This window comes from Amia ocellicauda, chromosome 3, assembly GCF_036373705.1.
Source record: "Amia ocellicauda isolate fAmiCal2 chromosome 3, fAmiCal2.hap1, whole genome shotgun sequence".
NCBI lineage: Eukaryota > Metazoa > Chordata > Actinopteri > Amiiformes > Amiidae > Amia > Amia ocellicauda.
Genome location: NC_089852.1, coordinates 31631750 through 31645513, shown reverse-complemented (window position 1 = coordinate 31645513; position 13764 = coordinate 31631750). Strand labels below are relative to the sequence as shown.

At 46.7% G+C, this 13764-nt stretch overlaps 2 protein-coding genes across 2 annotated transcripts; both read left to right on the top strand.

Moving 5' to 3' along the window:
- The first annotated feature begins 325 nt into the window (after positions 1-325).
- LOC136746538 (olfactory receptor 52J3-like) lies at positions 326-1258 on the top strand. Its single transcript, XM_066699109.1, has one exon. It carries the CDS (start codon positions 326-328, stop codon positions 1256-1258), a length of 933 nt encoding a protein of 310 aa, XP_066555206.1.
- An 11361-nt stretch (positions 1259-12619) lies between these two features.
- LOC136747045 (olfactory receptor 4K14-like) lies at positions 12620-13549 on the top strand. Its single transcript, XM_066699999.1, has one exon. The coding sequence runs from the start codon at positions 12620-12622 to the stop codon at positions 13547-13549; it is 930 nt and encodes a 309-aa protein (XP_066556096.1).
- Positions 13550-13764: the final 215 nt, after the last annotated feature.

Sequence of the window (13764 nt, the reverse complement as noted above, 5' to 3'; positions counted from 1 at the left end):
GCTCCTGAAGGAGCTCTCTAAATAAGGTTAACACTGAAGTGCAGACTAAGGAACAGGGACTCATGCTCTCTCTGCAGCAACCCTTTCACAGATTAACATCTGTGAGTATTTTCATCATTTGTGTCAGTAAAGAAGAAAATATATGAAATCAAAAGAAGGCTGGAATTAACATTATGGTTCATTGTGGTGCTTGTTATATTGTAACTGTATTATTGTTCTTATATTTCCACTTAATTGATCTTCTACTTATGTATGGAGGGACTTACTGGTACTCTTTGCTTCTTTAGGTATTTTATTTGTATTTAAGGAAACATCTCTTATTGCAATGCAGAACTACTCCAGTGTTACAGTCTTCACACTTGATGGACTAAACGAGACAGCATCTCATAAATACATATTTTTTGCTTTTACTCTTCTGGCTTACCTTTTGATATGGCTTTTCAATTTGACACTGATCATTACAATCATCATTGAGAAAACCCTCCATGAGCCTATGTACATCTTCCTCTGTAACCTATGTGTCAATGGACTGTATGGAACTGCTGGTCTGTATCCTAAACTCCTGGCTGACTTCCTCTCTGACTCTCATGTGATCTCATTTTCTGGATGTTTCCTTCAAATATTTGTTATTTACTCTTCTGTTATGTGTGAATTTACCATTTTAACAGTGATGGCTTATGACAGGTATGTGGCAATTTGCAAACCTTTACAGTACCATTCTATCATGACATCTCTAACTATCAGCAAGTTCCTGCTGATTTCTTGGATTTTTCCTTTCTGTGAATCAACACTTTCAATATTTTTAACTTTCAGACTCCCTCTATGTGGATCTCACATTTACAAACTGTACTGTGAAAACTACTCAATTGTGAAGCTGTCTTGTGTAGACACAACTCTTAACAATGTATCTGGTTACATTTTCATACTCATGCATGTTTCTGAAGCCCTTTTTATTGTATATTCCTACATCCACATTGTTAGAGCTTGTGTAAAGTCTAGAGAAGAGAGCAGTAAATTTCTGCAGACATGCTTTCCTCATTTATTCACTGTAATTATTTTCACCACAGCTATAGTCTTTGATTTAATGTACTCTCGTTATGGTTCAAAGACAATTCCACAGGCTCTTCGCAATTTCATGGCAGTGGAGTTTCAAGTCATCCCTCCTCTTTTAAATCCCCTCATATATGGCTTGAAGCTGAGTCAGATTCGCAGGAGAGTTATGAGGGTGTTCAGCAGAGAAGTAGATATTCTCAAGTGAGGGGACATCAAATATTAGCTAAATCTGAATTTATAAATCATACTGTACATTCTTTTTATATCTTGGAAATAAATGCTTCTTATTCCTTGACATTTCCTATCTCATTTAATTTGCTCTCAGATTTCAGGGCCTTTTACATTATTATATACATGTATGTCCTATAGTTGAAAATGTGTTACGGAAAGTGGTTTTCAATAAAGTTAATAGCAATTGTATAACATAATAAGAATTGAGTATTAGGTCTTAAATACAGAGGTAGCAACAATGATTTCAACACTGGGTTTCCACCTGTATACATTTAGTTTTTGGACATTGCTGTACTGCTTGATTATAGTCACATCTCAACCAGCACAATAACCAGCACAATGTACTGAATTACTCACTCGTATCTGCCAGACTTTACTTTAATGGTCACTTTCTCATCTCAGAATCCTGATCTTAAGGAGACAGTGGCACTCAAACTGCAGGTCGCCACACTATAGATACTCTATAGGAATTAATTTAGATCCCAGTACTCTTAAGAAATATAGACCTATTTCAAACCTTCCAGTCCTCTCTAAAAGGTTAGAGAAAGTAGCTGCAAGTCAACTGCAGTTGTTTCTCCCTGTAAATAATATCCATGAAATATTCCAATTAAGTTTTCAATATGAGCACCGTATTGAAATGGCCTTAACTAAAGTACCTCTGACGTAGGTTACACAGTATCCCAAAGACCCCTTTGGATCTAATTCTCAACTTGAAATATAACATTAGTTTGCTATGGAACGATAGGTTGCGTATGCAACCGTGGTTATCTGAGAAAAGAAGCACTGCCCAAGGGGGAGGGGTATTCAGCACGTATTGCTGGAACGCATTGAAGACTTTTGTCTATCAAAGCTGCCATTGGCCCTTGTTGCCGTCACTCAAACAGGACCCTTCCACTTCCTGTTTGTATAAAAGGTGATGTCTGCACAAAGACTTCCTCTTTTTGCCGGGAGCTAGAACTCCTGCATGACATGGCAACCCTTGGGCAGTGCTTCTTTTCTCAGATAACCATGGTTGCATACGCAACCTATCGTTATCTTTCGAGTTAGAAGCACTGCCCAAGGGGGAGTTGTTACAGTATAACCATACCGTTGCAAGGGAGGAGGCAGCAAGCTGGTAAGAGACTCTGCCCCGAGGCATACCTACTAGGAGCCGTACCAACTCTATGACCACAGGGGCTGCCCAGATGCGAAGACCGCAGTCATGCTGAACTGGGAAGAAATAAGCAAAGGTGTATCCACGGGCAACAAGAACCTTGTGCCTACCATGAAGCCTAGTAATAGCGGCCTCCTGCTCTACTAGCAGGGCTAGGAGCGGGGCCAATACCAAGACCACACCATATAAGCACAAGGTGCAGTCTCACACCTCGTGCTCAACATACAGCAGGCTAACCAGACTAGATAGCCACTGCTGGATAGTTCAATTATTAATAATGGAACTATATACACAGCGGACCAACAAGAACCAACTCAAGTGCCTTCCGCTGGACACAGCAGTAGTGGCCTCCAGCACATCTAGCATAGCTAGGGTGGTGCCACAGACTGCTGGCAAAGGAACTATATACATAGCGAAGCACGTGTGCCCTCACTAACAACAGGAGCAGTCGTCCACGCTCAACTTAATAAGGAGCGGACAAACTCAACTGTCTATTCCAAAGAACTATATACACTGTGGGGTGCAGGAGTCAGCTCATGCACCACATGCAGGAAACAGGAGCAAGTTACACACTGCCGACCAGCAGCTAGCGGCAACAGATGCTCTACTGATGTCAATAAATGAACTATATACAGTGAGGGAAAAAAGTATTTGATCCAAAGAAATGATCGGTCTATAATTTTAATGGTAGGTGTATTTTAACAGTGAGAGACAGAATAACAACAAAAAAATCCAGAAAAACGCATTTCAAAAAAGTTATAAATTGATTTGCATGTTAATGAGTGAAATAAGTATTTGACCCCTTCGACTTAGTACTTGGTGGCAAAACCCTTGTTGGCAATCGCAGAGGTCAGACGTTTCTTGTAGTTGGCCACCAGGTTTGCACACATCTCAGGAGGGATTTTGTCCCAGTCCTCTTTGCAGATCCTCTCCAAGTCATTAAGGTTTCGAGGCTGACGTTTGGCAACTCGAACCTTCAGCTCCCTCCACAGATTTTCTATGGGATTAAGGTCTGGAGACTGGCTAGGCCACTCCAGGACCTTAATGTGCTTCTTCTTGAGCCACTCCTTTGTTGCCTTGGCTGTGTGTTTTGGGTCATTATCATGCTGGAATACCCATCCACGTCCCATTTTCAATGCCCTGGCTGAGGGAAGGAGGTTCTCACCCAAGATTTGACGGTACATGGCCCCATCCATCATCCCTTTGATGCGGTGCAGTTGTCCTGTCCCCTTAGCAGAAAAACACCCCCAAAGCATAATGTTTCCACCTCCATGTTTGACAGTGGGGATGGTGTTCTTGGGGTCATTCCTCCTCCTCCAAACACGGCGAGTTGAGTTGATGCCAAAGAGCTCGATTTTGGTCTCATCTGACCACAACACTTTCACCCAGTTCTCCTCTGAATCATTCAGATGTTGGCAAACTTCAGACGGGCCTGTACATGTGCTTTCTTGAGCAGGGACCTCTGCGGGCGCTGCAGGATTTCAGTCCTTCACGGCGTAGTGTGTTACCAATTGTTTTCTTGGTGACTATGGTCCCAGCTGTCTTGAGATCATTAACAAGATCCTCCTGTGTAGTTCTGGGCTCACCGTTCTCATGATCATTGAAACTACACGAGGTGAGATCTTGCTTGGAGCCCCAGACCGAGGGAGACTGACAGTTATTTTGTGTTTCTTCCATTTGCGAATAATCACACCAACTGTTGTCACCTTCTCACCAAGCTGCTTGGCGATGGTCTTGTAGCCCATTCCAGCCTTGTGTAGGTCTACAATCTTGTCCCTGACATCCTTGGACAGCTCTTTGGTCTTGGCCATGGTGGAGAGTTTGAAATCTGATTGATTGATTGCTTCTGTGGACAGGTGTCTTTTATACAGGTAACGAGCTGAGATTGGGAGCACTCCCTTTAAGAGAGTGCTCCTAATCTCAGCTTGTTACCTGTATAAAAGACACCTGGGAGCCAGAAATCTTGCTGATTGATAGGAGATCAAATACTTATTTCCCTCATTAACATGCAATTTAATTTATAACTTTTTTGAAATGCGTTTTTCTGGATTTTTTTGTTATTATTCTGTCTCTCACTGTTAAAATACACCTACCATTAAAATTATAGACTGATCATTTCTTTGTCAGTGGGCAAACGTACAAAATCAGCAGGGGATCAAATACTTTTTTCCCTCACTGTATTTCCACTTCAATCCAACATGGATGCTGTACACCGCATACCTGAGCCCTCATCCACCAAGGAGCTGTTTTCTTTCATAGGCATGACGGCTTATTGTCGCAGTACTCAACCACAACATCTCCACTTCGTCAGTTGCTTTAAAAAGACGCACCCTGGGTTTGGACCCCAACTTGCGGTGATGCGGTGCATGTCCTAAAGAGCCGGCTCACCACTTCCCCAATTCTGGCCCACTTTGATCTCAACAGTGCCACCCTGGTCACATGCGATGCTTCAGCTACAGCCATGAGAGCTGTACTCTCTCAGCTACAGGATGGCACAGAGAGGCCTGTTGCTTTAACTTCCCAGGCACTGACACTCACGGAGCAGTGATATTCAGTGGATGAACGTGAGGCACTAGTGTGCCTCTGGGCATGTGAGCGGAGGCACATGTACCTGTAAGGCCGCCTTTTTATACTCAAGACTGACCACCAGGCCCTTACAGCATTGCAGTCCATTTCTGGTACAGGACACCGACCTCTTTGCCTCTACCGGTGGGCCAACCGTCTGTGACAATATAATTACCAGCTACAATTTACACCAGGGAGGGAACATGTTGTTTCTGATTTGCTCTCACGGTCAGTTACCGACTGCGACACACAGGACACGGTTGTGGACCCAGAGCTTGATCTCATACAACTGCTGCACACTCCCCTCCAGGACACAGTGTCCCTCCAGGAGCTCCGTGAGGCGTCTGAGGCAGACCTTCGCACCTACATGACGGCCATGTGGCCAACACGTGTGCCTAACACGTGTGCCTGAGGAGCTGGTGCCATTCGCCCGTGTGAAGAATGAACTCTCATACTGGAATGAGACCTGTATTGCCCATGGCCACTCTAGGGTGGTTCCTGCAATGCTGCGCGGACGGGGCACAGGAAGGCAACTTAGGCATAGTCAAGCTAAAACAACCGTGCTGGGATTTGATGTGGTGGCCTGGAATCAACAGAGACATTGAGGGCTTAGTTTAGTTTAGTTTAGTGATTGTACCGCCTGTCTGGTCAGTAGCAAGAGTGGACAGCCTTCTCCAACTCCTCTGCAATCACTCAACTGGCCTTCCAGACCCTTGGAACACTTACAGATGGACATCTGTGGGGCGCTCCAGGGCATCCCGCACCACCAGCATTTTCTTGTAGTTCCAAGTGGTCAGACATCATCCCTACAGGCTCAGTCACAGCTAGGGCCATGGTGAAAGTCCTCAGCCGCCTGTTTTCCCATTAGGGGCTGCCTCGTGCCATCACCAATGACAATGGGCCACAGTTTCTGTCGGCTGTGTTTGGCTCATTTTTATCAGAGAGGGGCATCAACCACATAAAGTCCTCCTTTTTACACCCTCAGGCCAATGGTGGAGTAGAGTGTTTTAACGAAATGCTCAAAAACAGCATCAGGGCTCATTTAGTACAAGGGTGCCCTTTCCAGACAATGCTATATGACACTTTACTGCACTACCGGGCAACATCGCATACTACCACTGGCGTTTCCCCTGCCTTCCTCATGACCGGGCGGGAACTGCAGCTGCAACTGGACAGGCTGCGACCCCCAGTAGCCCGCCAATGCGCACCTTCTGTCCAGGCCACAGTACACCATCACCAACAGGCCATGAAAACACATTTCAACAAGGCACACAAAGCAAAGCCCACCTCTTTTCAGGTCTCTGAATGGGTGCGCACTCTCCACCCTCATCGTGGTCACAAGCTGAGATCCTTCTGATCTGTACCACTGCGTGTCTCCCGTTAGCTTGGCCTGGACACATTTCAGCTGGAGGACGGCTCCCACTGGCATGGAAGTCGCCTTCGTAAGGGTGCCAGCACCTGAACCACAACCACCAGCCTACCACATTGACCACGGTTCTGATGGGAGTGCCCCAGCCCCTGTCACCACTGGCCTGGCCACTTTGCCCCCCACGCCAGCAGCCCTACCCCCCATGTTGTCTGCGGCACAGACTCAACCAGCAGCTCCACCTGTACTGAGAACTGAGAACTGGCACCTACGGGTGACCTCCTGGTGGACACCTTGCGTCACGGCGCCCGGGCCACAGGACGGTCCTTGGCAGCGATGGTGGCTGTGCAACGCTAGCTGTAGCTATCCCACATTACCCACAATGCACTCCTCAGGTGCCACCCAGACCTCGAGCGTCCCACCCGTAGCCACGACATCCCCTGGAGACCTGTGCCGCCATCTCACGGCACCTGAAGGTCTTACGCTTCAAGATGCTCACACAGTTGGGGTCCAACATGTCCCAAGCGGACGGGATTGCCGTACTCCTGAAGAACCCATTCATAGAAGTTAAAAAATTTAGGATGATAGAGGCGGACAGGTTGGCCAGCCTTGACCTTAAATACAAGGGGGCTGTATTGAGGCTGGTCAATGTCTATGCCCCCACCAGCCAGAGAGAGAGAGTCCTCTTTCTCCCTCAGCTATGCCCGCTCCTGATCGGCACCTTACCGGTTATCATTTCAGGTGATTTCAACTGTGCTCTGAGGGATGTAGATCGGAGTAAGCCCCGCAACGATAGATCCAGCAGGGATCTCGCTGCGTTCGTGGAGGATTTTGAACTCTGCAACGCAGGTTGGGACCTGGTCCCCTTATTCACCTGGGTGAGTTCTTCTGGCTCCTCCTTCTCCAGGATAGATCTCGTCCTCCTCAGTAAGCCACTGGAGAGGACTGCCATGTCTTCGGAGGCGGTCTTCTTTTCAGACCACAGGCTCCTGACGACAGAGACATGGGAGTCGGGGCCTGGGGTCTGGAAGCTCAACACCTCTCTGCTCAATGACCCTCATGTTATTAAGACCTTTAGCAGACGCCTCGAGGAGTGGAGGACCCTGAAGGACCTTTTTGATTCTCCCATAGAGTGGTGGGAGATGGTGAAGAAAAGGACCAAGGGCTACTTCATTCAGCTGGGGAAATGGAAAGCTCACGAGATGTGGGCGAGATATTCCCATCTAAACGCCCGCCTCCAGCACCTGAGTCTTTTACAGCTCAGAGGCTTCGACCTAGCTGAGGAGGTGGCCCGGGTCAAACTGAGTCTCTCCGCCCTCTATTGGGAGGAGCAAGAAAAGATCAAGGTCCTTTCCAGGGTCCGCATCATGGAGGACGACGAGAAGTGCAGCCGCTTCTTCTTCAAGAAAACGAAGGAGAGGCAGCCTGCAATGTCCTCCATGATCAACTCCTCGGGGCAGGAGGTGGAGGGCAGAGAGGCTGTTGAGACTGGTGCGGGACTTCTACAGGGAGTTGTACGATCAGAAGGTGGTGGATCAAAATCTGATCCATCAATTTCTGTCCCTGTTGGAGTCCAGCAACGAGGGGGACGAGGAGGCGGAGGAGGATCCAGAAATCACCACCACTGAACTCTCCCAGGTGATAAAGAGTCTTAACTCTGGAAGGACACCGGGTCCCGATGGGATCCCTGCTGAATTCTATAAGATCTTTTGGGAGGTGCTTAAGGAAGATCTGGCTCAGGTCTTGGGGTCGATGTACAGAGAGAGTAGACTGGCCCCTTCTATGAAGAGGAGTATCCTTTCTCTTCTTCATAAGAAGGGAGATCCAAAGGATCTGAGGAACTGGCGGCCGGTCAGCCTCCTGTGCACCGACTACAAGATACTGGCCAAAGCACTGAGGGTCTGCAGGGTCTGGCTCCTGTTTTCTCCGTTCCTCCACAGGTTTGCCATTCCTGTGCGGGCGACCGCCCAGCAGATCCTATATGGTCCAGCCAGGGGTTTGACATCTCCCACCCTGAGGTGCTGGTGGCGTGTCGTCTGCGCAGTGAAACAAGCCCTGTGGGAGGGACAGAACATCTGTCTGTTTAACAAGCAGGAGCTGGACCCAATTGTCATCGTGCGGAGGGGCATGGTATTTGTGAGGGACTATGTCAATCTGGAGGTCCATCAGAGGGGCAAGGAGGAAGCCTTTAAGAACTGGCATATACAAGATCTGGGGGAGCTCAGGATCCCATGATGGGACCCACCTCCGGGGACGGTCATCTCCCCCTGCTGGAGCCCGAGTCCAAGATCTTTTAACTATTTTATGAAAGATAGGTTTTAAAAAAATGACTTTTAAAAATGAATTTTAACTGTTTTTAAAGATTTAGTTGTTTTTAAAGTACTAGTTGTTTGGGTTTTTTGGTTAGTTTTGTTCTGTTTTTTTCTTTTGTCAAATACATTGGCCGTTAGGATTTTGATTTTAAATGCATCGGACTGTTTTGGTTTGTTTTTTATTTTTATCATTTTAATTGTTTTTTGATTTGTCCAGTGCATTTTCAGTTAATTTCAATGTATTTGACCTTTTTTGTTGGTTTGCAGTTTTTGATTTAATCACTAGTTTGTTTTATTGTTTTGTGCACTTGTTTATTTGAACATTTATTTTGTTTATGTTAAATCACTAAGATTTAATTTTTTTTAAGTGATTTTAAGAATTGATTTAAAAATAAAATAATTTAAATAATTTTAAATTAAAATTTGTTTTGATTGTTTTTATTATTGTCATGTAAAATACTTTACCAAATAAAACAGTGCAGCATTTCCCATGCCATTCGGGCAAGGGACTGGTTCATCACGGTCAACTTGAAAGATGCTAACCTTCATGTCCCGATCACACAGCAGCACAGGAAGTTTCTACTCTTTGCTTTCAAGGGCATGGCATACGAATATGCCGTCCTCCCCTTCAGCCTGTTGCTAGCCCCTCGCACTTTCAGCAAGTGCATGGACACCGCCCTGGCCCCCCTGTGGCTTCAGGGCATCCACATCCTGAATTACCTAGATGACTGGCTGGTGTGTGCACAATCCAGGGAGCAGATTCTAGCCCAGACAAACTTTGTCCTCGACCACCTCTGTGGTCTAGGACTTTGGGTTAACTGGAAGAAGAGCCGCTTAACGCTGACTCAACAGGCACAGCTTCTAGGGCTGTGCCTCGATTCCGTTGCCATGTGTGCCTTCTTGGCGCCCTTGAGAGTTACTGCCATCACTTTGTGCCTCTCCCACTTCTGGTTGAGAGGTAGCATGACGGTGCACCTATGCCAGGGGCTGCTGGGCCTCCTGGTGGCCGCATCTCAAGCCCTGCCCCTGGGCCTCCTGTGGTTGAGGCCCCTGCAGCGGTGGTTTGCTGCCCTTCACATGCATCCACAATGCAATCGCCTCTTCCGAGTGTGTGTCACTCCGGCATGTTGGAAGGCACTCCATTGGAGGTGGAGCACTTCGAATTTGACCCTCGGTGTGCCCAGTTTGCCACAGAGTGGTTATGACAATGGACACAGCTGGGGCACTGTCTGCAATGGTCGCGGAGTCATGGGAATGTGGGGCAAAGCTCACCTAGCCCTCCACATCAATTTGCTCGAATTCCGTGCCATCTGTCTGGCCATGAGACACTTCACACCATTCCTGCGGGACCGTCACGTGCTGATCTGGATGGACAGCACGGCTGCGGTGGCCTACATCAACAGGCAGGGTGGACTGAGATCGACAACACTCAATCGCCTGGCTCGCCAGCTGTTGTTCTGGGCACATCCTCTATTCTGCTCACTCCGAGCAGTTCATCTCCCAGGTTGCTTCCATACAGCGACGGACCTCTTCTCCAGGGGGCCTCCCCTGGCCTCAGAGTAGCGGATTCACCCGCAACTGGTGCAGCGGATTTGGCACCGATTCAGCAGGGCACATGTAGATCTCTTCGCCACTTGAGAGTCCACGCACTGCCCTCGATGGTTCTCCGTCCGAGACCTCGACGGGCTGTTGGGGATCAATGCACTGGCACACTGGTGGCCACGCAGTCTCCTCTACGCCTTCCCGAGACTCCCTCTTCTGCCAGCCGTACTAGCAGTGATCAGGAGGGAGAGCGCAACAGTCCTGCTGGTCGACCCCAGGTGGCCATGCTGCCCGTGGTTCGCGGACCTCATGTCCTTGTTGGACGGGGAACCCTGGTGGCTCCCCCTCTGGGTGAACCAGCTGTTGCAGGCCTCCTGCATCTCTGGGTCTGGCCCCTGAACGGGAACGCCTCTCAGCCATAGGGCTCTCGGAGGCAGTGGTGGCTACAATCCAAATCGGTGAGGGCTCCCTCTACGAGGTTGCAGTACTCATACCGCTGGCAGGCCTTCCACTCCTGGTGCCGGAGAGAGCTCATGACTCCGTCACCTGCCCTATAGCGGTGATCCTAGAGTTTCTGCAGGAGCGGTTGGACGTGGGCAAGGCCCTATCCACCCTCAAGGTGTACTTGGTGTCCATCTCTTCTTCTCTACCAGCACAGCACCTGGACATAGTGCTAGAGGCACTTTCCAAGGCCTCTCAAGACAACACTCTGGGAAATCTGTGACTGTCCCTGCCCACAAACCCACGTCATGCATTGTATAAAAGCTGTATACTTATGTTGTTCAACGAGTCTCTGCTGGAGAGATCCCATGTTTGGGCCCTTCCAGGCCTGGCATGTTAGAAAAATCCATGTTTTCATCGGTGCATCAAGACTGGGTTCTTCACATGTCAACTGGCAAGTGGAGTTGATGGCCTTCTATCTTCCGCCTTTCTCATCCGAAGAGGACAGGTGACTGCACCTGCTTTGCGCAGTTAGGGCTTTGTGGTGCAACATGGTTTGCACTAGGGGGAGCCACGCTACGGACCAACTCTTTGTGTCTTACGGACGCTGGAAAAAGCCGTCTCTAAACAACGACTGTCCCACTGGATTGGCCTACGAGTCAGCGCGGATTCCGGTGGTGTGGCAGCTTCGAGGCGTGGCAGCTTCATGGGCCCTATTTCAAGGTGCCCAGCGTTCCCGATATCTGTGCTACTGTACTCCCGTCCAGTGTCGGTGGTTGAGACCTGCTCCCCCTCCTAGTTTTCCATCCATCTGTGCACCACTGGTCGTGCACATCCTCATAGACTGTGGCCTCAGATGTGTCCTTTTACCTTCTTCATGGTAGGGTTCAGGCCCCAGCCTCTCCCCTACCTTGTCTGTTCTACCAATGAAGTTGAGGCCTTGCCCCATCTGGCTGTGGCCTTGCAGCAGCCTCCTTATGTATTTCTCTGCTGCCGGCTTTCCACACGACGCATTGGGTATACACTCACCCCTCCCCCTCTGGGCGGTTTCTCAACTTGAAGAATAAGGATAGGATGTGAATGCAACCACGGTTATCCGAGAAAGAGAAACCGCCCAGAGCTGGGTTGTCGTGCAGACATCTAGCTCTGGCAAAAGAGGAAGAATGGGAGTGTGTGTCCCAAAGTGTCCCACTTTGATACACATACGTTCACAGAGTTCCCATGAGTAACTGCACAGCCCCTCACCATCTGTGCGGTTTCTCTTTCATGGATAACTGGGGTTGCATTCGCAACCTAATGTTTTACGGCAAGTGGAGTGTGTGTTTGTCTTTGGAAAATAAAGTATGATGTTCAAACTACTACAGCGTGTTTCTCACTGCTTGAACATAACACTGTCAAGCACAGTCTTTTTCACTTGTGTTTGGCAGGTGGGTGACACCCAACCACTGTATATCAAGTAACTGCAAGTTGCTTTAAGATTTAATTTAAGAATTTAAGATACTCAAAAGGCACATTGTCTTGTTCAAAACCCTGACATGGCTGTACCTACATTTCATACACACACCCTGTGGAAAAAGGAACCCGGCATGTATTAATCATCTTATTTGTAATATTTTCTACCTCTGGCTAATTAACCCAATATTACACAGACACAGTCTCAAAGGTCTGTTTTCAGGCTGCAAATCTCAGTAGCCTCCCTCCTGAAGGAGCTCTCTATATAATGCTTAACACTGAACTGCAGACTAAGGAACAGGGACTCATTTTCTCTCTCTGCAGCAACCCTTTCATAGGAATTAACATTATGGTTCATTGTTGTGCTTGTTATATTATAACTGTATTATTGTTTTTATATTTCCACTTAATTGATCTTCTACTTATGTATGGAGAGACTTATAGGTACTCTTTGCTTCTTTAGGTATAAGTTTATTTGTATTTAAGGAAACATCTCTTACTGCAATGCAGAACTCATCCAGTGTTACAGTCTTCACACTTGAAGGACTAAATGAGACAGCATCTCATAAATTCATATTTTTTGCTATTAGTCTTCTGGCTTACCTTTTGATATGCCTTTTCAATTTGACACTGATCATTACAATTATCACTGAGAAAACCCTCCATGAGCCTATGTACATCTTCGTCTGTAACCTGTGTGTCAATGGACTTTATGGAACTGCTGGTCTGTATCCTAAACTCCTGGCAGACTTCCTCTCTGACTCTCATGTGATCTCATATTCTGGATGTTTCCTTCAAATATTTGTTATTTACAATTCTCTTATGTGTGAATTTACCATTTTAACAGTGATGGCTTATGACAGGTATGTGGCAATATGCAAGCCTTTACAGTACCATTCTATCATGACATATCTAACTATAAGCAAGTTTCTGTTGATTTCTTGGGTTCTTCCTTTCTGTGAATCAACAATCGGATTATTTCTTACTATCAGACTGCCTCTATGTGGATCTCACATTGATAAGTTGTACTGTGATAACTGGTCAATTGTAAAACTGTCTTGTATAGATAACATCATTAACAATGTATATGGTTACATTTTCATACTCGTGCATGTTTCTGAAGCCCTTTTTATTGTATATTCCTACATCCACATTGTTAGAGCTTGTGTAAAGTCTAGAGAAGAGAGGGGTACATTTCTGCAGACATGCTTTCCCCACTTATTCACAGTAATAATCTTCACCACAGCCATAGTTTTTGATTTAATGTACTCTCGATATGGTTCAAAGACGATTCCACAGGCTCTTCGCAATTTCATGGCAGTGGAATTTCAAGTCATCCCTCCTTTTTTAAATCCCCTAATTTATGGCTTGAAACTGAGGCACATTCGCAGACGAGTAATGAGATTGTGTAACAGAAAAATAGATAAAATGTAGTACAGAAAAACATTCTTGTCTCTCAACTATTCCAAACAATGCATATGCACTACTGAATTAAGTAATTTAATGTTTTGCTTGACACCACAGTTATATGTGGAATCTCTGCTGTATTATGAAATTAAAGAAAAACTAAGTTAAAATAAATAAAATAAAATAAATAGCAGATATAAAAATGCATTAAATTACAAAGAACTTTAACACTAGAACTGCCA